This window comes from Setaria viridis, chromosome 2, assembly GCF_005286985.2.
Source record: "Setaria viridis chromosome 2, Setaria_viridis_v4.0, whole genome shotgun sequence".
NCBI classification, from domain to species: Eukaryota; Viridiplantae; Streptophyta; class Magnoliopsida; order Poales; family Poaceae; genus Setaria; species Setaria viridis.
This window is the reverse complement of record NC_048264.2, coordinates 25620340-25645868: the sequence shown is the minus strand read 5'-3', so window position 1 is coordinate 25645868 and position 25529 is coordinate 25620340. Positions and strand designations below refer to the sequence as shown.

The 25529-nt window shown below is 45.2% G+C and overlaps 2 protein-coding genes and 1 pseudogene across 3 annotated transcripts; 2 read left to right on the top strand and 1 right to left on the bottom strand.

The window, feature by feature from the left end:
- Positions 1 to 5777: 5777 nt before the first annotated feature.
- Positions 5778 to 6314, bottom strand: LOC140221886 (uncharacterized; annotated as a pseudogene).
- A 12230-nt stretch (positions 6315 to 18544) lies between these two features.
- On the top strand, positions 18545 to 21389 carry LOC117846344 (uncharacterized). Of its 2 annotated transcripts, XM_034727486.2 has the most exons (6): positions 18545 to 18747; positions 18868 to 19006; positions 19086 to 19262; positions 19476 to 19598; positions 20511 to 20654; positions 20741 to 21389. In XM_034727486.2, exons 2-6 carry the CDS (start codon positions 18884 to 18886, stop codon positions 21197 to 21199), a joined length of 1026 nt encoding a protein of 341 aa, XP_034583377.1. In that variant the 5' UTR covers positions 18545 to 18747; positions 18868 to 18883; the 3' UTR covers positions 21200 to 21389. The 2 variants fall into 2 exon arrangements, with proteins under 2 accessions (XP_034583377.1, XP_072148293.1); XM_072292192.1 differs by having other exon boundaries at positions 18545 to 19006.
- Positions 21390 to 21526: 137 nt separating this feature from the next.
- On the top strand, positions 21527 to 23663 carry LOC117846343 (uncharacterized). Its single transcript, XM_072292191.1, has one exon. It carries the CDS (start codon positions 21912 to 21914, stop codon positions 23031 to 23033), a length of 1122 nt encoding a protein of 373 aa, XP_072148292.1. The 5' UTR covers positions 21527 to 21911; the 3' UTR covers positions 23034 to 23663.
- Positions 23664 to 25529: the final 1866 nt, after the last annotated feature.

The window sequence follows — 25529 nt, the reverse complement described above, 5'->3', positions numbered from 1 at the left end:
CAAATTTTATTGCTATCGGACTCCCCGTCCGCCATAGCTCACGGCACAACTGTCGGACACTTCAAAAATCCAACACACACACACCATGAAACCATCCATTCCCAAGTGCTAGTTATGTGACCAAGCCGTAACTCGTCCAATGCCGTGGACACAGCTACCCGGATAGGTTTTAACTCTGCAGAGGTTGTACACTTTTTCCACAAGTAGGGTACCGCAGCACGATCACCTTAGTGCCGGTGCGGATCCTAACAAAGCCATTACCCACCTTAGCTAAGACTGATTAGTCCACATGGAAGCACCCAACGGGTTAACGCCTCATCCACGAGGCCGTAACCGGGACCTAAGTCACCAAGATCTTACTCCTTTTCCATGGGCTCTCGTTGCTCCCCAGCACACCCGAAGACTAACAGTTTAGCTAGTGGGATTTATGCTAAGCTGTTGCCCATACAACGGTCGACTGGTTGCACGATGGTTGAATTAGGCAAGATGACACATCAACTTGGTCCTTAATCATGACAAGATGGATATCTCCTAACTTTGCTCAACCATTAAGGTACGAGCACAACGATCTAGCATTTCACACAAGAAACACCCATCCATCTTATCTACACATTCCTTACCTTTGAACCCGGAAACCCATTTTCCCATTTGAACACACTCACGCATTTATTCTCCAAATAAATCATTGTAATCATGATTGAAGTTGAGTAACAAATTACTAAGCATTCTAGCAGTAGTTATCATCTAAACAGAGCAAGTCATATTTAGATACAAACATAGGATATCAAGGAATATTCGTAACAATCAAGGGGTGGCTATCCAACCATGTCTTGCAATAAAACAATATACATTTTATAAAACAAGTCGATAGGTTGTATTGAAAAACTAGGAATTGAATATGCATCAAAGGGTGAGATTGGACTTGCCGTCTTCAAAGCCTTCCGGGAGTTCCGGCTCGTGCTGCTGGTCCTCGGGCTCGGGCTCGCGGTCAAACTCCTCCTCGTGCTCCTCCTCGGGTACTCCGCGATCGACAGCACACACAGACAGGCACACAAATAAATACAAGAAAATCAAATTTTACCCGTTGAGCTCCGAACAGAAAACGCGAACGAAAAATAGGTAGGATGAGTATTTTTGGGAAATTCGGATATGGATCGGCGGAAATATACTGGAGGATGACGTGGTCGAATTTGGGATTAATTGGAGGAAGTTTGGCGCATGAAATGACGAGTTAAACATGAATTAGGGTCTTAAAAAGGAGGTTTAGGACTGATTTGCGAGGAACCAGGGACCTATTTGTAAATATTTCTGAAGGTGGAGGGGCTTACCCGTGAGGTTTCTTTTGAGAGAGGTGGGAGGACTATTTCGCGAATAGTGGACTTCAGGGGGTTAGATCGGAATTTTGGGCTTTCTTCCTCCTTCTCCCATGAAACAGAGAGAGGGAGAGTGGGGAGGAGAGAAGGGTCGACGGCGGCCGGCCGACCGGCCTCATCGGTGGCGGGCCGTGGGTGGAGGAGGTGGAGGAAGGGGAGACGATCCCATTTTTCCTATTACATCGGGAACTTGGAGATAGGAGAGGGGTGGCCGGCGGTGGTCAAAGTAGCGGCGGCGCTCAAGCAGCGCACGGGCAGCGGCGGTGGCTGGGCGCAGGAAGCAAGGCGGGGGAGGGCAGTGGCGCTGACGGTGGAGGATGGGGCGCGGCTTGGAAGAGGGGCGGCCGGGATGGCCCCCTTTTATAGCCGGCGAGAAAGGAAGATGACGAGCCGCCGGTCGTGGGGCCGACGAGCTCCAGGCGGCGGCCGGTAGGGGCCGGGCCGGCGAGTCTGGCGGAGGGGCACCGGCGGGGATTCCGGCGTGCGGCGCGCCGGGGCGAGCAGGTGGGGGGGCGCCGGCGCTGGGGCCAGGCGCCGGTGCGCTCCCGAGGCGGCACCGGAGCCGGGGCAGTCACGCGCGGGGGCCGGGCTGGTGAGGCGCCGGGCGGCACGCCAGGGGGTAAGGGGCGGCTGGCCAGGGAGTTAATGCCGGGGGGCGCCGGTTGGGGTGCCACCCAAAGGGAGGGGCCAGCTGGGGGTCCGGCAGGAGGAGTGGCGCCAGGAAACCAGGAAGAAGAAAGGAAGAGGAGAGAGAAGGAGGAAGAAGAAAGAAGGAAGAAGAAAGAGAAGGAGAAAAAGAAAAAAGAAAAGGGATGAGGAAAAAGAGAAAAGAAAAGGGAAACCGGCGGCGATTGCAGCACGCGGTCGGAGCACGCGCGGCGGTTTGTCGACGGCACGCGGCGAAAATTACGGGAGAGGATAAAAGGATGGTGTCGGCTTGGGTGCCGGGACGGCGAAATCACCGGGAAGAGTTTGGATTTTCGGAAGCTCCACGATAAAAAGATTTTGAAAGTGATTTTTAACGGTTGATTTTAGTTGGTGATTTTGCGGATGTTACAACCGTCCTACTCGCGTGTTTACTTGCATGCAGACGAGACTACACTGATATTGTACATCTTTCCTTTTTCTTTTTCAAAGATATACATGTCGACTTAGTCCTTCTTATACACACTCCCTTCATCCATGTGTTATAAGATATGGTATAATTTGGCACAGTATTTCAAGTAAAATTTTGATTATTCATTTATCTTATATTATATTGTTTATGGTTATAAATTTATAATCATAGTAGAATCCAACCCTATAAAGTTTATATTATAAAAATATAAAATTAATAGTAAAATTATTAGTTGATCATTGTAAAGTTTGAATCTTGATATGCGCACGTCTCGCAAACGGAGACATAATTTAGGGGGTGTTTGGAACACCCCTGTTAAAGTTTAACACCTGTCACATCGGATGTTTGGGTACTAATTAGGAGTATTAAATATAGGCTAATTACAAAACTAATTGCACAAATGGAGTATAATTCGCGAGACGAATCTATTAAGCCTAATTAGTCCATGATTTGACAATGTGGTGCTACAGTAACCATTTGCTAATGATGGATTAATTAGGCTTAATAGATTCGCCTCGCGAATTAGGACATGGTTCTGCAATTAGTTTTATAATTAGCTCATGTTTAGTCCTCCTAATTAGCATCCGAACATCCGATGTGACACTGTTAAAGTTTAGCACCTCGTATCCCAACACCCCCTTGGTATCGGCCAAACTATTTTCTCATCATGTACGGGTACAGGCTCAGTGGCTTAAAGAACGTTTTGCTACGGACTTCTTTTCATCGCTTGCAATTTACAAATCACCAATATAGAAAAATTAAAGCTTCAAATATAGGCAGCGACATTGGTCACAGCATAAGACATTCAGACAACTTTCATGAGCATCAATCTACCGTCCGAGTCGACATCCGTGACTCTGCCGGCAGAGCCACGGGTGCCCTCCACCCTGAAATGCCGATTCCCCGCCTCCGGTCCGCCTCGGTCCTCCGACCTCCCCAGATCGAGCGACGGGATCATCCCCCATCCACGGCGTGAAGCACCGTCGCGCGCAGGCCCGTGCGCGGATACCCATCGGCGAGGGCACGGGAGCGGACGGCCGACGAGACGCGCAGGAGCTCCGGCGAGGGGCCGAATCTGACGAGGGCGACCTCCGTGTAGCCTGGGCGGCGCAGGCAAGCTCTGCACGCGCGAGGGTGCCGAATCCGGCTTGGGCAAGATCCAGAGCGGGCGAGCTCAACGCGAGCGACCTCCTCTGGGGTGGCGAGGTAGGCGCAGGCCAAAACATCGAGACGATTGACTTGCTGATGAATCCAAGACGATGGTGCATGCCACGAGCAATAACTACCATGGCCAAAAAAATCAGCACCCCAACCAGAGAAATCCAACAATCATGAGCACTAACAATGGATGGAGCAAATGTTCAACGCACCATCCAAGACTATGGAGACATCTCAGGGGTGGATTGCATTGCTGTTGCTGATGAAGCTTCGCCCATCCCCCGCACACCTGCACGGCCGCGGCTTGCCGCCCGTCGCCAGCACGCCCGCCTGGCGAAATCGAGCTGCTGCCTGCCGGCGCCAGCTCTAGCTGCAGTAGAATGGAAGGGCGGCTTGGGTGGCGTTCTGCTCGGGGAAGAAGACGCCGAGCATGTCTTCGAACGCAGCTGCTGATGTGTAGGCCATCTCATCTGTTCTCTGCTCTGGGTGACCGACATAAAAGCAAGTATATTGCGAGATGATCCATCCGGTGCTGCTTTTGTTAATTGGAGAGGAGAAATCCTTTATAAGTGAAACAATTTCACCTTTCTGATTTGTATAGTGTGATATGTAGAGATGCCGCTGTAATTTAAACCTTTTTGCTCAAGGATTGATCATATATTTGAATTCAAATGTGTAACATGGTTGAACATTCCATTGTGCAGATGGAGGGGTTCAAGGAGTGTTCTCAAGCGGATGAAGAATGGGACGATGATCCATGATGTTCCAATCCTTTGTCCCTTGATTGCTTATAAAGCTTTCCTCCATCCTTGCTAGCCATTATCAGTGTTTTTCATCTTCTGATAATTCAACAATCTTATTGGGTGTGGTGGCTCACTTTTTTCAGAACACCCTGTTATCCATTCTCAGAATGTTTCTGCGCCCTTCTCCTGCAGACAAAACACCTGATTTGAAGCATCTACAAGATCAAGTTATGCGAGGTGTTTGCTATGAGAAGCTATGGTATTTACATGTTCACCACCGACAGTATGGGTGGAAGTGTTTGGAGTGACAACTGACAACCATGATTTAATTGCTCTTTCCAGCTTTGGGGTGTTGGGAGGCCTCAGTGCCTCACTCTCAAATTGTTGGACCAGTAACATACATGTGGCAGTGCTGAAAAGCAAAATATTTGTCATAACAGATTTGGTACTATGGTAGTTTTGTATGTGCTATTTCAGTACAGATTGACCTTTGCAAACTTTCAGTTTTCGCTATAGTCATTTTTTCACTTTTGAAAGAAGACCTGTTGGTTGACTCAAATTCCACTTGCCTTCTTTGATATCTGTATGCAGAATATTTACCTTTTTTATCTTCTCTAGATCGACTGCATGAATATGAGACCTGTTTGGACTCTTGCCTTTAAGTGTTAGAATTGTAGGAGAGTTACGGGCTCCAGTTATCAGCAGGTGCTCACTACATTCTCTGAATCCTCTTTTCTAAATATTTGCGTCTCTAGAACATTCTCTTTTCTTGGTGATACGATGAATACCCATGGTTATCAAATTTATTAAAGATAATTTTCCTTTCACAAATGAAAAAACAAGTGTTTCGTAGAATTCCCCCCTAGCAAGGTTGCAATAGAATTTCTTCAATGCCTTATTATTTTCAACATGGAATTTCCTCTAGAGATTCAGACATGCAAATTGACAAATAAATAGTGTCTCATTCTGTGTAGACATTCAGTTTTAGTTTTCTGCTGATTAAAGGACTTCTACATTTCTAGACCAAGTAACACGATCTAATTTTATGCTTTACAGAACAAATGGCAGAGGATGTGCTCCTTGCTGCTTCAAAGATTGGTAGTGTTTTAGTAGATGCAGCTGCCAGGGCATCATAACCAAGCTATTTGAGAAAGTTACGAATCTGAAGGAAATACTAGCGGAGGTCACGGAAATAGGAATAAACTGAATATGATGAATAGTTTTATAAAATTGATTAAGTACACCAAACCTCACCAATGAGTTTGTGAAGAGTTGGAATTGCTGAGGTGCATACGTAGTGTTTTACATGGCTTCATTTTTATAATAATTATTCTTTCGTTTAAAATTTGTATGCCCGTAGTAACGTACGGACCATCACCTAGTCAATTAATAAAGTGCAGTAACTAGAATTCCGAGCCCTAGAACCCCAACGACGACTTTCCGAACCGCTGGCTTCTCATTCACAGCGACGTTCATCCAGCCGGCCTTGGGCAGGTAGCCGACCGCCTTCGCGATGACCTGGTGCCGATGCAGCCACGGCTCGCTGTACAAGAACCCGGAATAATCGTCGACGCCATTGTTGTCCCCTTTCGTCAGGACGTCCACGCGGCCGCCGTCCCGCCGCTCGTGGACCTCGATCACGCGATGAACTACCGCGACGTCGCCGTGGGCTTGCTTGAACAGAACAACGTCGCCTGCTCGGATGGGGTCGTCGTCGCTCCTGCGGAAGAGCAGGAAGTCGCCGCGCTCGAACGCCGGCTCCATGCTGCCGGAGACGACCACCCTCGCCGTGAGCTCCGCACCGGCCGCCGCCTCCGCCGCGGTGTAGGCCATCAGCGCGTGCGCCAGGAGGAGGCCGAGCAGGATGAGCTGGGACAGGGCGCCCCGTGGGCCGAGGAGCCGGCGTATCGCGCCGCTGTCCATCTCGCTCTCACCGCGGAGGAAATCGGAAGAGTCGTGTATCAATAATGGCTGCGTTGATAACAGCATAAGTCCTGTATATATGTAAGGAAGCTAAACAAGCTTCGCGGGCGTAGCCTGATCGGAGTCGGACTCGGTGTCGGGGAGCATATTGTGGCGTCAGGACCCCGTCTCGGAGTTGGATTCCCGCGGCCGGTTGCAGGTTGTGGAAGTGGCGATCGGTTATACTTGCTCCGTCCCAAATTGCATTGGGCGTTACTAGCGCCCGGACGTCCAATAGAGAAACTTCCCATTAAACGTTCCTTTAGCCTATCGCAACATCAAAAAATAACGTCTGTGACATCGAAAATAAACATTTGCAACATAGAAAATCACCGTTTGCAACATCAAAAAGCATGTTGAAAAATTTTATTAGCCATCTGTTGATAATGAGGAAAAAAAACCCGCCGCAACATCTGTTTCGTGTTGCATGGAACATTCAAATCTCTCATTAAAAATGCAACATCCAGATAAAACACTTGCAACATGTGTGTGAAACATATGCAACATCGTAACATCTAGATCTACTTTGCAATATCCACATGAAACACTTGCAACATTCTTCTGAAACGTCTGAAACACTTGAAACATACGCTTGCAATATACAGCAAACCCTGGCAGGAGGAGCACTGCACAGTAGGATCCGACGCTAGGAAACGGAGGAGGAGGAGGATGGCGGCGGCCGGCGCGGCTTGCCCCTGACCGCGGGGGAGCGGCGCTCGGCACCCTTCCCCGTGGAGCTCCTCAGGCGGCGCTCGGCGCTAGTGCAACATCAGCAAACACTAATCCTAACATCTCAAAATACCAACTGCAACATCGTAAAATTTTGGTGCGTCGTGGCTTACTAGTGCCTCTAAACATGAAGTCTTCTTCCTCTAGAGCACAGTAGAATGCTCTCATGGAGTCATGGTGCATACATCCATCTTCCCCTTCCATGGACTTCCTCCCGGTAGAAACATGAGTAGGAGCAAGCGTATGGCTCGGCCACCGGCACGGGAGCAAGCTACTCAGCATCCTGCGACCATGTCATCAAATGGCGCGAATGGAATAGCTCGTGACCCAGGTCAACAGCGGTGGCGCCCAGCGGGAGCTCGGTGGACACACTGCTTTGGCCTTTGGGGGTGTGGAGTATGACCACTGCAATCTCACTAGCATCTAGCGTGTGCGTGTGGGCTGGAAGCTGGATGCCCGGATGAGAAGGGGAGTAGCTTCTCATGGAAGGAACCAGAGGAGGGGAAAGTGAAAGGATAAGAACTAATGCGTAGAGGCAACGTGTGGTGAAGAAGCATAATATGTTTTTTCCGTGTGGACCCTTATCCAATATTTTCACTATCCACCGGACGGCCAAGCGGTAGCATTATCGAATTACATTTCTAAACTTATAGATTTTGCTATTCATCTAGATGTACACTATGTCTTGATAAATAGTGAAAATTATGAATCTAGAAATATCAAAATAACCTACAATTTGAAACGAATGGAGTAGAATAGAGAGGTGCACGAGTGGCATGAACGAGCCTGCTCGTATGGTACCATAAAACTGCTCATGTAATACACAAGAAATGCGACAAATCGATCCATCAGTTGACTCAACATATAAGGGGGTGTTTGGTTCCTTTGCTTATTTTTAAGCAAGTGTCACATCAATATTTAGATACTAATTAGGAGTATTAAACGTATGCTATTTACAAAACCCATTACATAAGTGGAGGCTAAACAGCGAGACGAATCTATTAAGCCTAATTAATCCATCATTAGCAAATGTTTACTGTAGCAACACATTGTCAAATCATGGACTAATTAGGCTTAATAGATTCGTCTCGCCGTTTAGCCTCCACTTATGTAATGGATTTTGTAAATAGTCTACGTTTAATACTCCTAATTAGTATCTAAACATTGATGTGACACTTGCTTAAAAATAAGCAAATGGAACCAAACCAGGCCTAAAGCGTTTACACGGCGATGCAGCTGACTGCATATAGAATGAAGCGTGCAGTGGACACAACATTTACGAGCCTGATGATTTATCTAAGACAAAGATATAAATATCTGAGTGTGCACAACTGTTGATTTATTACTCCACATATACGTGTTTTCCTTTATTATAAATTATAATGCGTGTACATTGAAATAGTTTCATAAGAAAAAAATTTGAAAGGTCAATCCATTATACTGTAACAGTCATTATGAGTGATACAGATTGTACAAATTCTCAAAGCGTGACATGGGCCTTAACTAACAACAAAAATTGTGACCGGCTGGACATCATGTGTCGCTTTGAAGAGTTTTAAACATTAATTTTCACAAATTCATTTTGAAAAATCGCTACAAGCTAGGATTTATATTTTAAATGGCGCATTACTAGCGAATTTATTTAGCACTAACATTAGTAATAACTATAGAAAACTACGAATCGTAAGTCCTGTCATGTAAGGAAGCTAAGCTTCGCGGGTGTAGCCTGATCTGAGTGACGGAGTCGGACTCGGTGTCGGGCAGCATCGTGGCGCTAGGACCCCGTCTCGAAGGCCTGCATGTCCGTCAGATTATTCTTGCGGATAATAAAGAGAAAAGAGCACCGCTAGTCTTTAAAGAACAGGTTAGCATGATGTCAAATGGAATCTGCAAAGTTTAGGAGTGTTTGGATCTTTAGTCCGGACTAAAATTTATGTCATATCAAATATTCAGAAGATAATTAGGAGGACTAAACATAAGCTGATTATAAAACTAATTACATAGATGGAGCCTAATTCGTGAGATAATCTATTAAACCTAATTAATCCATCATTAGCACATGTTTACTGTAGCACCATATTGTCAAATCATAAACTAATTAGGCTTAATAGATTCGTCTCGCAAATTAGCCTCCATCTGTGCAATTGGTTTTGTAGTTAGTTTATATTTAATACTTCTAATTAGTATCTAAACATTCGATGTGATAGGAATTTTAGGAGCTCCTAAAGAACCAAATACCCCTTAGTATATTTTAGTCGGACTAGTTCGAATGATTCTGTGTGCAGGACTGCCAGTGGTACATTACATCGATGTTAGCTCCAACTAGCCGTCGGAGAAGGAAGGGACCGGCGGAATCGCCACCGGAAACGGGAATCGCCTCTGTTTCGCCCTTGTCGCCCTCTCTCTACTGTGGGAAGGGATAAGGGATAAGGGATAAGGTTATATTAGCATATTTTTTGACCAAGGACTATCTTTGGCAAAGGTTATCCATCCCAGAAAATATGTGACTACTTGGTCTTTGATGGGCTGATTCTTTGTATAAAACTGTGGCATAAAACTTGCACCTGGTGATAATTTCTTTCAGCAAAACTATTGTCACAGATATTCTGGAACCATGACACTGCATATCATGGTGATCAAGTTCACCGTAATTATAGTTAAAAGTTATGGCGCAACCTTACGTATCCCATATTTTAAACGAAATTCCTCAAAATTTAAAAGAAACGCTTAACATGCTGAACAAATGTGTATATTCTGAAGTTTGACTGGAGGAGCTACGATTTTTTAAAGACTCATTCAGCTTCTTAGACATGCTGAAGTTACTTTCTTCCGAGTTTATAATTCAAGATGCATGGCTGCACACCACCCAACTATTTCTTAAGATGATTAAAAACAACCAAAGAACATAAAAACCCCACGCTAAGCATCCACCGTAGAGCAGTCTAGAAGACCGGCTCGATCTAGGGCCATGGACATGCCACATGCCTATGCGTACATGGGTTCACCCTACCTACTGCGTGGCTGCATAAATATGAGCAGTGTATATTAATTGTTTTGCTTTTATTTTTCACAGGACTCCGAAAAAGTAAAAACATATATGCGTAATAATAAGGCTATGTCTAGACATCAATCATTTGAGATTTATCTATCGCTCAATCACTTTTTTTCTGGCCGTGGATGGTAGATCCAGCGGTTAATACTGGGCAGCAGATATGTATTGTGTAACCGGGTCCGCCATCTAACTTCGCGCGCCCGTTATGAGATCGGGCCGGGCGCACTGCTCCAACAAGGTCCGGTACTGTGTTTGGGCTTCATTTCTTAAATACGGAAAAACCTATTTTTTGGGCCGGCTGTTGTTGGAAGCCCAGGTCAAACGGGCCTTCATAAAATTTGTAAAGACGAATAAAAAGAAGATGCAAAATAAAAGCGTTGAAGGCACTGGCGTGTTCCATGACTCTTATTTATTTATTTTACATACAGGGGAAAAAGAGTCGAAGACACTGGCGGGAAAATAAAAAGTTGTACCCGCCAAAAAAAATTGAAAACTACATATGCCTTTTCTCCCTCCTTCCCTGTGACATCCATTCCTTCCTAGTTTTCCTGTTGAAAAAAAGCACATGTAGATCATAATTTGTTTTTTGGGAAAAGGTGCAAGGATTGATTGTGTTAAAAGTATAAAAACTTTGTGTGAAAACAAAGTGCCTGCACAAATGTGTGAAATAACACACTGTTTTTTTGAGTTTTTTTAGCAGGGGTACATAGATCTAGCTTGTGTGCTTACTTCTGACACAATTGTTATCTCGTCATACTCAGACTTGGTGTGCAGTTTTTGAAGAAAAAAGAAGTAGAGATCTTAGTGGTTTTCCTGAAAAAATATAGATGCCATTCAGAGGTGTGGACGTGTGGTGTGGTTTTTTTTTTTTGTGCAGCATGTGTTTCCAAAAACTTCATCATCGTGCTTGCTGATGTTATTAAACACTGTAAGGTTGAACACAAAAATTGGGATTGGGGCATTTTTTGCACAGATGTACGTACCTTTTTTTTCTTCTTCTACACAGCATTAGCCAGCACACCATAGAGAGTTAAGCACTTGTACAGAGAAACTAGCTTCTACACAGAATTAGCCAACACAAAATGCACTGACAGGGGCCTGTACAAGCGAAAAAAATGTAAGCTAAATTTACTAACAGTTGGATTGTTATATTGCAGCTAAATTGGAAACACATATGAGATGCATATAGGTGGATAGCAAAACTTGGAGATTGGGGGTATTAAAAACTACAACCAAATAAAAAGATTAGTGCAAGAAATAAAAATACAAAGTGTGGACTTAGTGAATCCCTTCCAAAAAACACACAAACACACACAGCTAGCCAGGGAATTCCAAAAAAGAGGAATCTTCGAATCATAAAGAGAAAAAGGAATTTAGCTGCTATAACATTCATATAAATTACCTGTAAGTTTTCAAGAGCTGTGCGGGCTAACAAAATATGACTACTATATAAACACATCAACAAAAATGTGATTATTATTTAAAACCTACGGGTGAAAAAAAACTAACTGTAGAGAGATAGAAAGAGATGGGAAACACCACTAAAGGAGGGTGTGTTTGATGAGCAAACAGGAACACCAAACACACTAACCGTGAATCCAAACAGGAGATTGATGAGAAACAAAATTTCAACAGTTATGATATATTGAAAATGTAGAATGTGCTACTGGTGTAAATTTCATATATATACACCGCTAGCGTGTTTTTCAAGTGGCAGCTGAACAAAAAGAATGTGCTAGCAGTGTAAATTCCATAATATATGCTAGTGAGTTTTTCAAGTGGCAGGTGAGCTCCTAGCAAATTGCCTAATAAATACACATATGATATATGTATCTAAAGGAAAAAAAAATAGCAAACCAAATATGGAGATGATATCTAGAATAGAGCATATTGATACAAGGGACCAATGAAGAAATGATTTGGTAAATTCATACAGAGTTTAGCAATTTGCCTAACAAAGACACATATGATATATGTACTTAAAGTCATCCTCACCAAAATAAAAAATAAAAAAGGCAAACATATGTTGCTGAAGCAGGCAAAAAGTCGAGGTACACTCTCACTAGGGCCATCGACACCATGAATGTCCATCATTGGTCCAATCCAAATTGAAAGATCTCACAATTGGAACTCAAGGCCATTTTCCGCACCTTCAGCTGGTTGATACATAGTGAGAGGTTGACTGCAAAAAACAATGGTTAAAATGAGAGGTTGAGACCATCAGCTAGCAGCTACATAGTGGCAAATAATAATCAGATTTACTCCTTCAAACTTTTGATTCCAGAGTAATACAGGCTAAAATTTACTAACCACAAATAAGCCTCTCAATAGGTTGCTTTGCACATGCATAGGACCATTGCTGGTTCACGATTGGACAAAAATGTGGGGTGACTCGCCTTATTTTAGAATATAAAACTCAGGTTCCTATTTGAAAAGCATAATGGCAACACAAACCTCATATAAGGACAAATATATGACCCAACAGGAATAAAAATACAGGGCATCGAATTCCGACATGCCTACAATTATAACTGGTGTGTTGCTGTTGCTTTCTAATGTAAAGTTCTTCTCACTTTGCTCACCACAATAAAGTCATGGAAAAATCCTTGTCTATATAGTTCAATACGGAAAATGGATTAAAAGGGTCGATACCAAAAAACATATTCTAGTAAGATACTTAGGTGTTGGCGTATTTAAAAAAGGCAGATTTATAAAAACTGTTTAGAAGATAAAATAAGATTACCCTCCATCTAAAGCATAAACTAGATGTAATGATTCGGAGGTAATAATGATCGATTTTGTTAAACCTAACAAATACAAAGAAACTTGGAAAACTAGTGCTCTTGCGTTCGCAAGAAAAAGTTTATTGAAAAAACATGAGTATTTCCAGAAAAAACACAAGTATTTCTTGAAAAAAATCACAAGTACTTCTTAAAAAACACGATGCAATCTGCACCTCCACAATGTGATTTTGACCAGCCCGTGGTACTCCCTCCGATCTTTGAGTTGTCTTTGCATCAGAAAAGCCCACCATTTGACTAGACAAATGGTCATCAGCAGCATCATGAGATGACGGATCATCGTCGATCTCAATCACCTCATCGGTCATCGGCAACGTAACTTGAGCAGCCAAAGTAGCTGCCTTCTCCGCGTCCGTTGCCGGCTCAATCACCTGCAAACCACTAGTATCATCTAAATTAGACATGGTGGTAACATTGGAGACACCTTTTGGGAGAATATGATACTCAGGATCTTGCCCTTCCTCATAGGTAATTACTTTGGAGGGCACATTATCCGCAGCCATGGATTTTTTCACGGCCCATTTTGCAGCAATGGTCCATTTCTTCTTCGGTGGCGGAGGGATTGCGGCTTCCAGTTCATCTGTTGCAGAGCGTTCCTTCGTTGCAGAGTAAGACCCAGCCTTAGCAGATGGCTGGGCCTTGACTTCATCCGTAGCATCAGAACTAGTACCGCTGGAGGACTCGAATACCTCCTCTTCTTGGTCATCGCCTCTCATGGCTTCCCGCATAAACAAGCAAGGAGCAGCTTCACAGACTTCTTCAAATCCGGGAGGAGGAGGAGCGGAGAAGTATAAAGCAACATCTTCTTGTAAAATGAGACAAATCAGTTGACAAATACATTCAAAATAAGTACTCAAGGGCTAAGGCCACAAGTACTTACAGGCTTCGGCGGGTGTAAGGCGCTGAATTCCTGCACAATAGTTGGGATCCCGCTCATATTTGAACATTCGCTTGAGCCTAGCCATGATTTCATCTGTGCTGACTTCATCTGGAGAGCATCTGGATGGATCGTTAAGGCCGGTGTACTCAGAGCTTAAGTGACAGCGTTGTTGCAGCGGCTAAATCCGTCACTTCATGAAGCTGAATGCGACGCCAAGACCAGTCAAACCTTGTTCCTTCACATCTGCTATCCACTTCACCAGCTCGGGTACTTGCAGGCAATCACCATGCTTTGGCTCATCAAGCCAGCGATTGTTCTAAGAGGGACAGTGTCCTGTCAGTTTAGGGAGTCTTGGATTATGGTTGCCAATGTAGCACCATTTTTCTTTCCACCCGGTATTGGAGTCTATCAATTCGTAGCCCAAATATTGGCTACTCACTGTTTCTTGCATCTGGATCCCGGCGCGTCCAACCAAGAGGGTATGACCTTTTGAAGGCTGAGGCTTCACACGAAAAAAATTTCGGAATAATGGAAAATGTGGCCTGATCCCTAGAAAGCTTCGCAGAAGTGGATGAAAATATCAGTATGGAGGATCCCATTGGGGTTCAGATGAGCCAACTCCAATTATAAAAATCTAGCAAATCCCGGAAGAAATCTGAAGTTGGCAATGTGAGACTCCGCTCAATAAAGTGGGCAAATATTACCGTCTCATTGGGATATGTCTCCAATGGGCAGGTGTCGTCATAAGCAGATCTCCAGTTGATGAAGTGCCGATCTTGGAGTAACTTGGTGGCTACGAGCGCTTTGATTTCCTCCTCCTTCAGAGTTGACCGCTTCTAGGCACAGACGGGGTTTGGTGGTGCGGTCTGATCGGTTTTCTCATATTTCGATGCCAGCAACTACGGCTCTTTCTTCTTATTAGATCTATTCTTCTTCTCACCTTCACCCACTTTGGACGCAGCAGCCTTCCTTCCCATCTTTAATGTCACGAGCGTCTTCAATCGCATACGTTGGGGGTTGCTTGGTTGGGTGACGGCGGCGCAAGTGTTCGGAGATCGAACAATGGCGGCGGCGCTACGGCTATAGTGCGGAAGTCGGAAAGGCAAATGGCAAGGGTATAATGGAAGGGATAACTTCCTCCATTATTTATAACAGTGATGCGATAACAACTGTGCAAAAAAAGGAATTTTGATTTAAAGGATCCCTAGGATTCAGGAAACCTGATTGGTAGTTTCCTTTATTTAGGAGGAGATAAGATCTCTTTCCAAAGATGATCATGCTGACCAAAAGGTTGATCCTTATACCCAGCAAATTAGTCGGCTAAAGGCTCGGGGGCTGTGTGCCACGTGTCCATCGATAAAAAGTTTTTTCTCCGGGTTTTAAGGGGAAAGTGATGCAAATTACAGATTTACCCTCAGTCTAATTCTTCGATTCAACCTAAAGCTCGGGGGCTACTCCATATGGAGTGCGACTTTCGTCGTACTTCCATATAAAATTCAAGGTCGAAAGATACAAGACTAAGTTAAATGAGGCTTGAGCACATTATAGTCGCATGGCAGTTTTCGGGTACCTTTGAAAATTCAACCACATAAAGTACTTGAAGAGCACCAAAACTAGTCGGTGAAGTCTGCAAAAGTACTTGGAACTACTGCATTTGACTAAAAAGTACTTAGGAGCTTGTCATACATATATCTATGGGCCCACCAGAAGATTTGGACAGTCTTACATGTGGGGTTGGACATCGAGACGCATCTGATATGGAGATCATGGCGCAGGACAGCGTAGTCTACATCGAAAGACAGGAACTAGTCGAGGATTAGGAAAGTACTCGTTGTAATAAGAGTAGGAATCCTTTAGTCGTATCTGATTAGTATTCTTGTAACCAACCGACTTGCAATCCGGCCCCCGGCAATATAAGGTGAGGCAGGGACTCCCTCCAAAGCAATTCAATCCAACCAACACACATGACGTAGAGTATTACGCTATTCAGCAGCCCGAACATGTCTAAATCGTGTGTCTATGTTTACCTTTGAGTTTATGATCTTGACGAGCCCCACTAACCAAAACACTACCTCGAGCACCCCCCCTCGGTAGATTGCCGGATCTAAACACCTACAGGGAGATAAACACCTTTTACAGTAATGATGCAGACCTGCAACAGTATTGGGCTTTGAAACATATAGGTCTTTTGACCCATGGTTCAAAGCAGGCTGTTAACCATTCAAAATTTGAAAATCTTGAGAAGGAACCTTTGACCAAAAATTCAGACACTCAAACACTGAACGACGGGAAAAGAAATCCTTTTGAAGATAGAGATTCTTGGGTGCTTAGGCGAGACATTGTGATCCAGATTATGCATATTGCCATTCAAATGAGAACCAGAGAACCACGATGAGCAGAGCGAGAGACGTGCTGAAAACCCAAAGGAATTTTATTTGCTCCAGAGAGCAGGACCTGCTTAGATCTTACTGCATCTGCATATGAACTCTTTTTTTCTTATGATTTACCTCAGTCCATTCAAGAGTTCGGCCAGAATCCATTTTGGAGAAAGCAAGAGCAGCTTGAAAGCCCAAATCATTGCACGGATGAAAAGCCAACTTGAAGGAATCACAAGAAAACGAGTTCAACTGAAGCACAAGGAACCCAACACGCTTGCACAAAACTGCAAATCGGAAAACCTGATCATCCAACTGGAAAACAGAAAAGTTTTTCGAAGCACCTCCCATCACGGAGTGGAGACAATTGTCGACCGCTTCAGGTGAAAGCCTGAATCTGAAACGGATGAAGGAAACCAGCCATAGAGATCCCAAACCTCGGAGCTGAAGGCCTTGTCCTGGAGAGGATCCAGCGAAGGAGAGTCCATCGCGAGAAGCAGAAGCTAAGGGCTCTCATGGTGCAGGAAGGAGGAGGAGGTCGCCGTGGAGCGAGGGACGGAGGCCAGCAGGGTGGGGGAGGAGGAGGGGGGGGGGGGGGGGGGGGGGGGGGGGGGGGGTGTTTGGTTCTCATGGTGGCTCGCCCTGTGTTCCAAAATTGATGTTGTCCCATAATACGTGCAATCAAACTTTTATAACTTTTGTCACTGCTATCCACCGGAGTACTTAGTTTTATCACATGAAAATCGCATTCTTCATCAGTAGTACTTAAATGTTTCAGATTTTTACTTAATAGCATGTCAGAAGAACATTCGATCATGAACATTAGAAACCTTGATAAACGACGAGTAAACCGGGTCCATTTGACTTTGTTTCTTATGCTACCTTTGGACTTTCGGTAGGTTTACAGGCCGACAAGAAATTCAAGGAGCCTCAAGTGTTGGCAAAAGATGACTGGAACTCTGATCAACGAGCGTCGTCATCACACATGCCGGCGCATCCGCTTGAAGTAACTGCTGCCAAACGAAGCAATGTCAACCATATTACTGAATACAGTGGAGCATATCTCTTCAATGTGCAGTGCAATGGGTCGAACCAAGGGGTTGCATGACACAGAAAACCAAATGAAAGATATTTTGTCGTGGACGTGGATGGAAGTTCATGCAGTACTCACACGAGAGAAGAGAGTTGTTGCTTTTGATACAGATAGTCAAGGAGCAGCAGTCCCTTCTTGTGTGTCGTTGTTGTGATTTGTGAAAGCATGCGGCCTGCCAAAGGGCCTGGGTGCTCTGCTTGTTGTCAGCATAGGAGCCTCTGCTCTCGCTGCTGCTCACCTCAATGAGTACTGCGACTCCCGGCCAGCATAGGAACACACAAAAGTTTTTTTAAAAGAAAATTGATGTCCATGACAATTGACAGGAGTGCTAGGGCTCTTGGACGTCTAAGGGGGTGTTTGGTTCTTTAGTTCGGATTAAAATTTATGTCACATCGAATATTCGAAGACTAATTAGGAGGACTAAACATGAACTAATTATAAAACTAATTACACAGATGGAGACTAATTCACGAGACGAATCTATTAAGCCTAATTAATCCATCATTAGCACATGTTTACTGTAGCGTCACATTGTCAAATCATGAACTAATTAGACTTAATAGATTCGTCTCGCAAATTAGTCTCCATCTGTGCAATTAGTTTTGTAATTAATCTATGTTTAATACTCCTAATTAGTATCTAAACATTCGATGTGACAGGAATTTTAGGAGTGACTAAAGAAACAAACACCCCGTAATACTCTATTTCATGCTGATGTGGTCATTTTCTTTTTGTGTGTACGGAACGATATGTTTTTGTCAAGTACCAGCAGAGATTTTGTTTCAGGATTTTGTGGTTCTACTGATGGTTTGCTTCCTGATGTTCTAGTTCGTGAGTGCTCCGGGACTGGCGCGATTGATAGCTTACCATGACTTGAAAATGAGCTCATGTTCTGAGTACCATTGCAACGTTGAACAACAGCACAAGTTGGGAGAATACCACATTGAAGAGCTTGAGTTCCTAAAGGCATAAAGTGCAAACAAAATAACATCTCTTTACATTCATAAACTTTGACTGCTGCTTGCAGTACATCGAAAGCACATATCACTAATTGTAACTTTGTGGATGTTCTGTCACTTTATGTACTCGGCGTACGGCGATCTTGTTTAGCTTTTCATCAGTTGCATATGGCGCCGCCGCATCCACACTTTCCCAGTAGGCCAGTAGCGCCATCAAGCTCAGGCGGCCTGCTCAATTGACGTGGGGGCCCAATACGAATCAGCAAAAAGCCCATCAGAATCTATCGAATCGCCGAAACACGACGTAGCCGATCGATGGAGATTGGAGTTCAGAGGAAAACTGGCCGAGGTCGCCGAGAGCCCGAGACGGCGACGGAACCTTCCTCGTCGCTTCTCGGCTTCTCGCGGCCTCCATCTCCGCTTGGCCACTCCTAGTCCCTCCGGTCACGGAGTCAATCTCAATCGCCACCAGACGCACGAGCTCTGATTCTTCCATCTCCCCGCGGTCAGATCCCCCCTTTCTCGTTGTCCTTTTTATTTACTGCTGCCCACTCGAGCCACTGCCTCCGTTTGCTTGCGATGCCTTAGAATTTCTTTTTATTCATGTTCCTGTGACTTGCTCCAGGGCATTGGGTTTCTTGATGGGAGACGGTAGCAGGCAAGAACCGGCTGTCAGCCGCCTATCAGATGGGTTGCTGCAGAAGCCTGCGCTGGGATTCAGTAGCTTCTTGCAGATTCCTGATAAGATTCAGAACTCTCTAAAGGTCGGTTTCTTCTTTAAAAAATCGAGGTGTTTGGAACTCGTTGCGCAGATGTGAATTGGTTGGTTGGGACTTGCCATAGGTGCATTTTGGGCGTTTCCTCAAGAAGGATGGTGCTGGCCACGGTATGAATGCTGAAACGTCGCCAGAGATGGGGAAAGAGTTGTGCACTGCTGCTGCTGCTCAGGTTAGCTTGGACAGGCAGCTCCAAGCTTGGAGGAACAATCCTAGTTGGACTGACGAGCCGCCGGAAATCAAGGTATCCACAATAATTTGTTGCTGGACACTTCTCTCTGTATCAAGGGTGTTCTTTACATACTCCCTCAACTCACTTAGCATTGAAAATTGTTTTAGAATTCCCTGCTATTCTGGAAAAGCTAGCCTCAATGATGAAAGAATGTATGTGACAGTACTTTCAAAATTGTTCATGTAATTTAATCATTTAACATTAAATGATTAAATTTAATTACAGGTGACTGTACCAGAAGGCTCCCTTTGCAACCTCAATCTAAGATTCAAGGCAGGATTACCACCGGACGCAGTATACAACATCATAATTGACCCAGCAAACAAGAGAGTGTTCAAAAATATCAAGGTATGTACAGGTGTGCTAGTTCTTATCAAGATTATAACCAAGCTGCCATGTCCTCGTGATTGCTCTGGGTGCCTTATAAAATATGTTAGCTCTGTTTGTAATTTCCACCAATAAATATGTCCATTAAACATTCCGTCAATTAGAGTCCTTTTCGATTCACTTGTGTTGGATGCCAACTCTTCAGTTGTACTTCTACTTAGGAGAACTGGTCCGTCAATGGCTTTTTCCTGTATAGGGCCAGTTTGGCAGGGCTCCGGCTCCGGCTCCGTGCGCTTACCGAAGCACGGAGGAGCCGGAGCCGCACCAAACGGCATTGACCGCGGAGCTATTTTTTGGCACATTTGGGAGGAGCCGGAGCCGTTTTAGGCCTGCATGGAGGAGCCCAAAAAAGTGGCTCCGCGGCTCCGGCTCCGGCTCCGCACGAGGAGCCCCTCGCGAGGAGCCCTGCCAAAGTTTTGTGTGGCACATTGTGTGGCACATTGTGTGGAATGAAAAGTTTTGTGTTGTATTTTGTCAATAAAGCATTAACTCCAAATTTTTATATGATGTTCATTTATCATATATGTCTTGGAGATCTTTCCAGTTTTAACTAAGGGAGGAGCTGGCTTGAGTGGTAGGGTAAAATAATTATTTTGTTGGTTTGAAATTAGTGACATAATTCGATATTCAGTACTCTTGCAAAGTTCTATGCTTTTCTGTAATACTGCATGGGTAATGGAGCTTTGAATAGTATGAAGTAAAGTATGAGGGTATTCCATCAAAAGAAATGAGGGGCCAGGCATATTACTACTACAGAAACAACTTGGGGGCCTGTACATAGTGAGCCAAGGAATTTTCTCATAAGAGGGTAAGGAACCAGGACCTCACCCTAGAGCCAGGTATCATGACATGGATATTGTTTTGCCTTTTCAGGAAGTAATATCAAGAAAAGTCTTGCTTGACGAAGGCTCAAGGCAAGTAGTTGAAGTGGAGCAGGCAGCAATCTGGAAGTTCCTCTGGTGGTCTGGCATCTTGGCAGTTCATGTTTTTGTTGACCAGAACAGAAAAAATCATACTGTAAAAACTTGAAGCACTGCTACTCCCTTTAGTCAACTCATGCTATATGTTGCCTGATACATCTCTTCATGCAATACCTTTTGCAGGTTAAGTTTAAACAAGGACGAGCAGGTTTTATGAGGAAGTTTGAGGGTTGCTGGAGGATAGAGCCCATATTTGTTGACAAGGATGTATGCCTTCCTCTTCATCCATGCACACTGGAAGAATATGAATCCTGTACTGGCAGCAGGGGCAGAGTTGCATCAGCCATTACCTTGGATCAGCTTATAGAGCCTGCCCTTTTACCTCCGCCACCCATCTCATGGTATTTAAGAGGGATCACTTCAAGGACAACTGAGATGCTGGTGAATGACCTGATAGCGGAAACTGCTCGGCTGCGAGGCATCTCAAACAATGCAAATGGCAAGCAAGATGTTGAAGAAATATGTGATGCGAGCAAAAGCCATCCAGGAATAGAGTGTGGTGACATTAAGGAAAGGTGGCGACAGAGAAGAAAAAGTGGACGGCATGGAAACTCCCTTAGATTGACAAGTCAATTTTTGTAAGATAAGCTACAAACAAATGCTCATTTTAGGACATATTGTATTTTAAGGCCAATTTACCTGTGTCATAATGATCAGGGTTTTGGTTGTAGATGTTAGTGGTGAGATGGCACTCTGTGAACATGTAGTAAGCTGGTTGTTCAACAGTATATATGTCTGATATTAATAAAATTTTACTTCAGTTGAGTTCAAAGCCGACCCCTCCAAGATGGTTCCAATTGTCTTTTACTCCATTCTAATCTTCCTGAAACACTTTCTCTGACTATCAACTGCCTGAAGGGCAACTGTACTTGCTTTAACCTCACGGTAGACCATCATGTTCAGCAGGAGCATGACCGTTACAGTACAGCATTATTGTATGATAGTAATGTGGAACGTGTAAATTGAAATTTCGTGAAAATTGCAGATTGCTAAATGGCTAGATGCCAATTGCTAAACCTGGCCCAATCTGATGCCCTTGCCGGCTTGCCTTCCTTGTCCAAGGCCAGTTGAAAAACAAACGGTTCATCCTTTCTCCAAAGCTGCAAGCCAAGGAAAGCCCCAATTCCTTACCTTTCTTGACATGCTCAAAGCAACACCTCGTTGAAAGCAATCAGCAACCGAGGATAATCGAAACCTATGAAACTAGCAGTACATAGATAGCTTCATGCCCAATGCAACGCAAACACCTTAGTTCGTTTCGTTTCCATCAAGACCATCGAACCCCGAAGCAGCCATGTCTGGCCAACGGCCACCGTCGTCGTTGCCGGCGCAGCCGCAGCCATTCCGCTTCTGGCTCCCTTACCGAAGCAATGTGGGGTCGTGGCGGCAGCAAACACGGCCGCCGGCGCAGCCAATTCCATCCTCGCCTCGACCTCAGGCGCCACCTACGTCGCCGCCACCAACTCCGGCAGGGCCTGCGCCGCAGAGGCCGGCGCCACACGCCGTGGTGGAAGATATCCCTTTCCAAGCCGAGTCGTCCGGTGAGTCGGACACGATTCCGGTCCGAAGCTCAGGCTCGTCGCAGCTGCGAGGAGGCAGGCCGTCCGCGGCGGACCTGGAGCTGACGCTCTCCGGGGTGCCGCCCACCGGCCAAGAACAGGGCTCGGGCGGAGCCGACGGAAACCGCGGCGGCGACACCAAGATCGCCATCTCCGGCTTTCCGCGGTCGCGCCTCTTCGACGGCGCGCGCGCGCCGTACCGGCGGGAGATCGAGGACGGCCTCAAGAGCCTCGCCGCGCGCGAGGTGGCGGCGCCGCGGCCGGAGGGCGGCCAGGGGTACCGCGTCGTGACGCTCGCCGGCCACAACGTCGGCGCGAGCATGGTGCTCGGCAGCGCGCCACCGGCGGGAGCCGCGGAGGCAGAGCCGCCGGGCTTGGCGCCGAGGGTGGCCACGAACGTGAACAGCAACGTGCAGAGCGTGAACAACTCGTCGATGGAGGGGAGCACGCTCAGCGCCGGCAACCCCGGCGTGCACGTGGACATCAAGAACGCGCGCGAGGAGCCGGCGGCGGTGGAGCCGACGCCGCCGACGACCCCGAAGGAGGAAGATAAGCCAAAGGAGCCTGTGAGGAGACCGCCGCTCGTTGTGACGCCGCGGGAGAAGAGCGCGGCGGCGGGTGGCGGTGACGCGGCGAGGCCGGCGAGGCGGAGGCGGTGCCTTCGCGCGCTGATGATGGAGAACGGGAGCGACACGGAGGCGGCGCGGAAGCCGCGGCCCGGCGCCTGCCGGTTCCAGTGCGTCTCGGATCATGTACCACCGCCGGCGACGGCGAGCAACGGCGGTGGCGCTGGCGCTGGCGGTAATAAGACTGCAGAGGATGGCGGGAAATCAAGCGCGGAAGAGGCAACAAGTTGAACGCTGTTTCAACTTTCAATTGCGAAAAATGGTTTGGTGAAGGGATTGTAATTTGTAAACGTTTTTGTGAGATTCTGAAACGATGATTTCTGATGCTGAAATTGTACTAAATTAAGGTTTCTATTGTGAATTTGCTGGTTTCAGATCACAAGGACTGAAGGGCAACGAAGCTGTTTCACATTATCAAATGCTACGATTGTATGTAGAAATCTAACGTGTCAAGAATTTAGTTGTAGCATTTAGTCTAAAATTCTGAGGGAAGATGTATCAATTTTACGAACAAAATGTTACCAGTCAGTGTCAAAATTTGTGTTAAATTATCTCAACTAGTTGAATCCACATGCTAGTTTCATTTCGTTTTGGCTGATGCTAAATTTGCCGTTGAGATGAATCAGAGAATATGAATATGTAAGAGAGCGAAAGGAGGAAAAGGATCAATAGGAAAGGTATAAGCACTGAGATGTCCTCCTTCCATGGCAAAGGCCTTTCAGTGGCTCAAAGGGCATATCCCAGAATAAAATTGCTCGTAAGGGACAAGCTGCGTTTTGTACCGTCCTCAAGGCCACAAGGTGTCTCTGACGACTATCTCAAAAGAAAAAAAGGTGTCTCTGACGAAACACCTCGGATCCGTTGTGTGGCGAAAGACTGTAACCTCCTTTTGTGCTTGTGTTGAAAAATTGTTCATGCAAGCGTACAAGAATACAAGAGATATGACAGTTAAATGTATGAGAAAATGAAAGTTGGAAATACTAGACCGATTGGCATTTGCAGAACTCGCCATACAACATTAAAGTAGAATTTGGGAAAGCTTAGCTTCCAAGAATGATTAAAAGGTGGGTGTTTCTAACTCAATGAAATCATGAATTTGGAGTTAGGATGGGTCATTTTGTTTCCATTTTCTACAAAATTCAGATCTAATGTAGAGATGTAGAATAGCCTTCGCGCTACTCCATCCGTCCCAAATGATAGATGGTTTTGACTTTATTAAATTCTTAGACTTTGTTACGCACTTAGATATACTATATGTCTATAGAGAAGCCAAAATAAACTATAATTTTGAACGGAGGGAGTAAGATCTAAGAATGTCCCATTCAAAAATGACTCAAACTTATATTGGATAAACGATGACAAAGAGATCGCATCCAGCAATGATAAAAAAAATGAGGCAACCGAACACAAAGAAAAGTAGAAAACTAGGGAATGGCTCGCCCACGTGATGGAAAAAACAAATCGCCCCTGTGTCGTCCCGAAGGGTGACACGGGCAGCACCGCAATCCCGCCGCCGGCCCTCCGCCTCCATCACCGTTGGTCCCCCTCCCTTCCCACCTCCGACATCTCGCCGGATACCAAAGGGAGTGGGATCCATCTCTCTAATAGGTTTTATAGATCGAGTCCAATTTTAGGTTTTAGATTTTTTTCATGCCGCGGTTTGTGGTATTGGAGATTTATTTCCTCCTTCTCTTTTCCGGCAATGGCGAGGAGGTAGGGTGGATTTGGTCTGTTCATGGCGACCCCAATGAAGATGATGGTGGCAACTATAATATTGGCAACTTCCTTGGCATGACGATATGGACAATTAGGTTTTCGGATGGCGATATCGAGGCGGGGATGATGCTGCTGTTGTGAAATAATTTTCTCTAACCCCTTCTCCATTTTGTCGTGGTTAGATCCAACCACGACGAAAGGCTTGTGAGAATAATTCTGCCCCTTGAGATGATGTTGATCAGTCTTGGGTTGGGTAGATTGGGATCAGTCTCTCTTCTTCATCGGTGGCAGGAAGAGGAAGAAGAAAGATACAGGAAGGAAGAAGAAGATTTCGCTCGGTACAACCTACAGGGGTGTTGGTCGTTGTTCTTTGGGCGCTTGTTCTCAGCCTGCTTGCTGAGCGTATGCGTATGCAGCCTTCTATATAAATCTTTATACAGGTTTTAAATTAAAATTTGGAGTTGCATGATGTGTGAGTACTATGAAGACGAAGAGCAGTACTGGATTGTTCTTAAATATAATTTTATTTCCTTTGTGTGTGACGTGATGATGTAGGGCCTGTTTGGTTTCACATGCTTATGCATAAGCAACTTAAAATAAGCAAATAAGTTGCTTATGAAACCAATCACTCTTGCTTATGGGGTTGCTTATCAATTCACTTTACACCTCTTGTCCTCATTGAATGCTTGGTTGCCCTTCCTCTCTCTCTCAATGATTAGGGGCAAACATGACAATATACACCTCATTCAATGCTTATAAGCAAGGGTATCCAAACAGCTGAACTAAAAATAAGCAACTCTAAATAAGCAACTTTAAGTTACTTATAATAAAATAAGCAACTCAAACCAAACACGCCCGTAATCAGTTTTGATTTATACGATTCTTCCTTTGATTAAAAAAAGAAAAGTAGAAAACTCAAAAGGAAAATTGTAGGGCACTAAAAGTTGCTCACATCTATGAGTGACGCACACAGCGCTCTCCGTAGAAGATCCTGAGCATTTTCCACTCTAA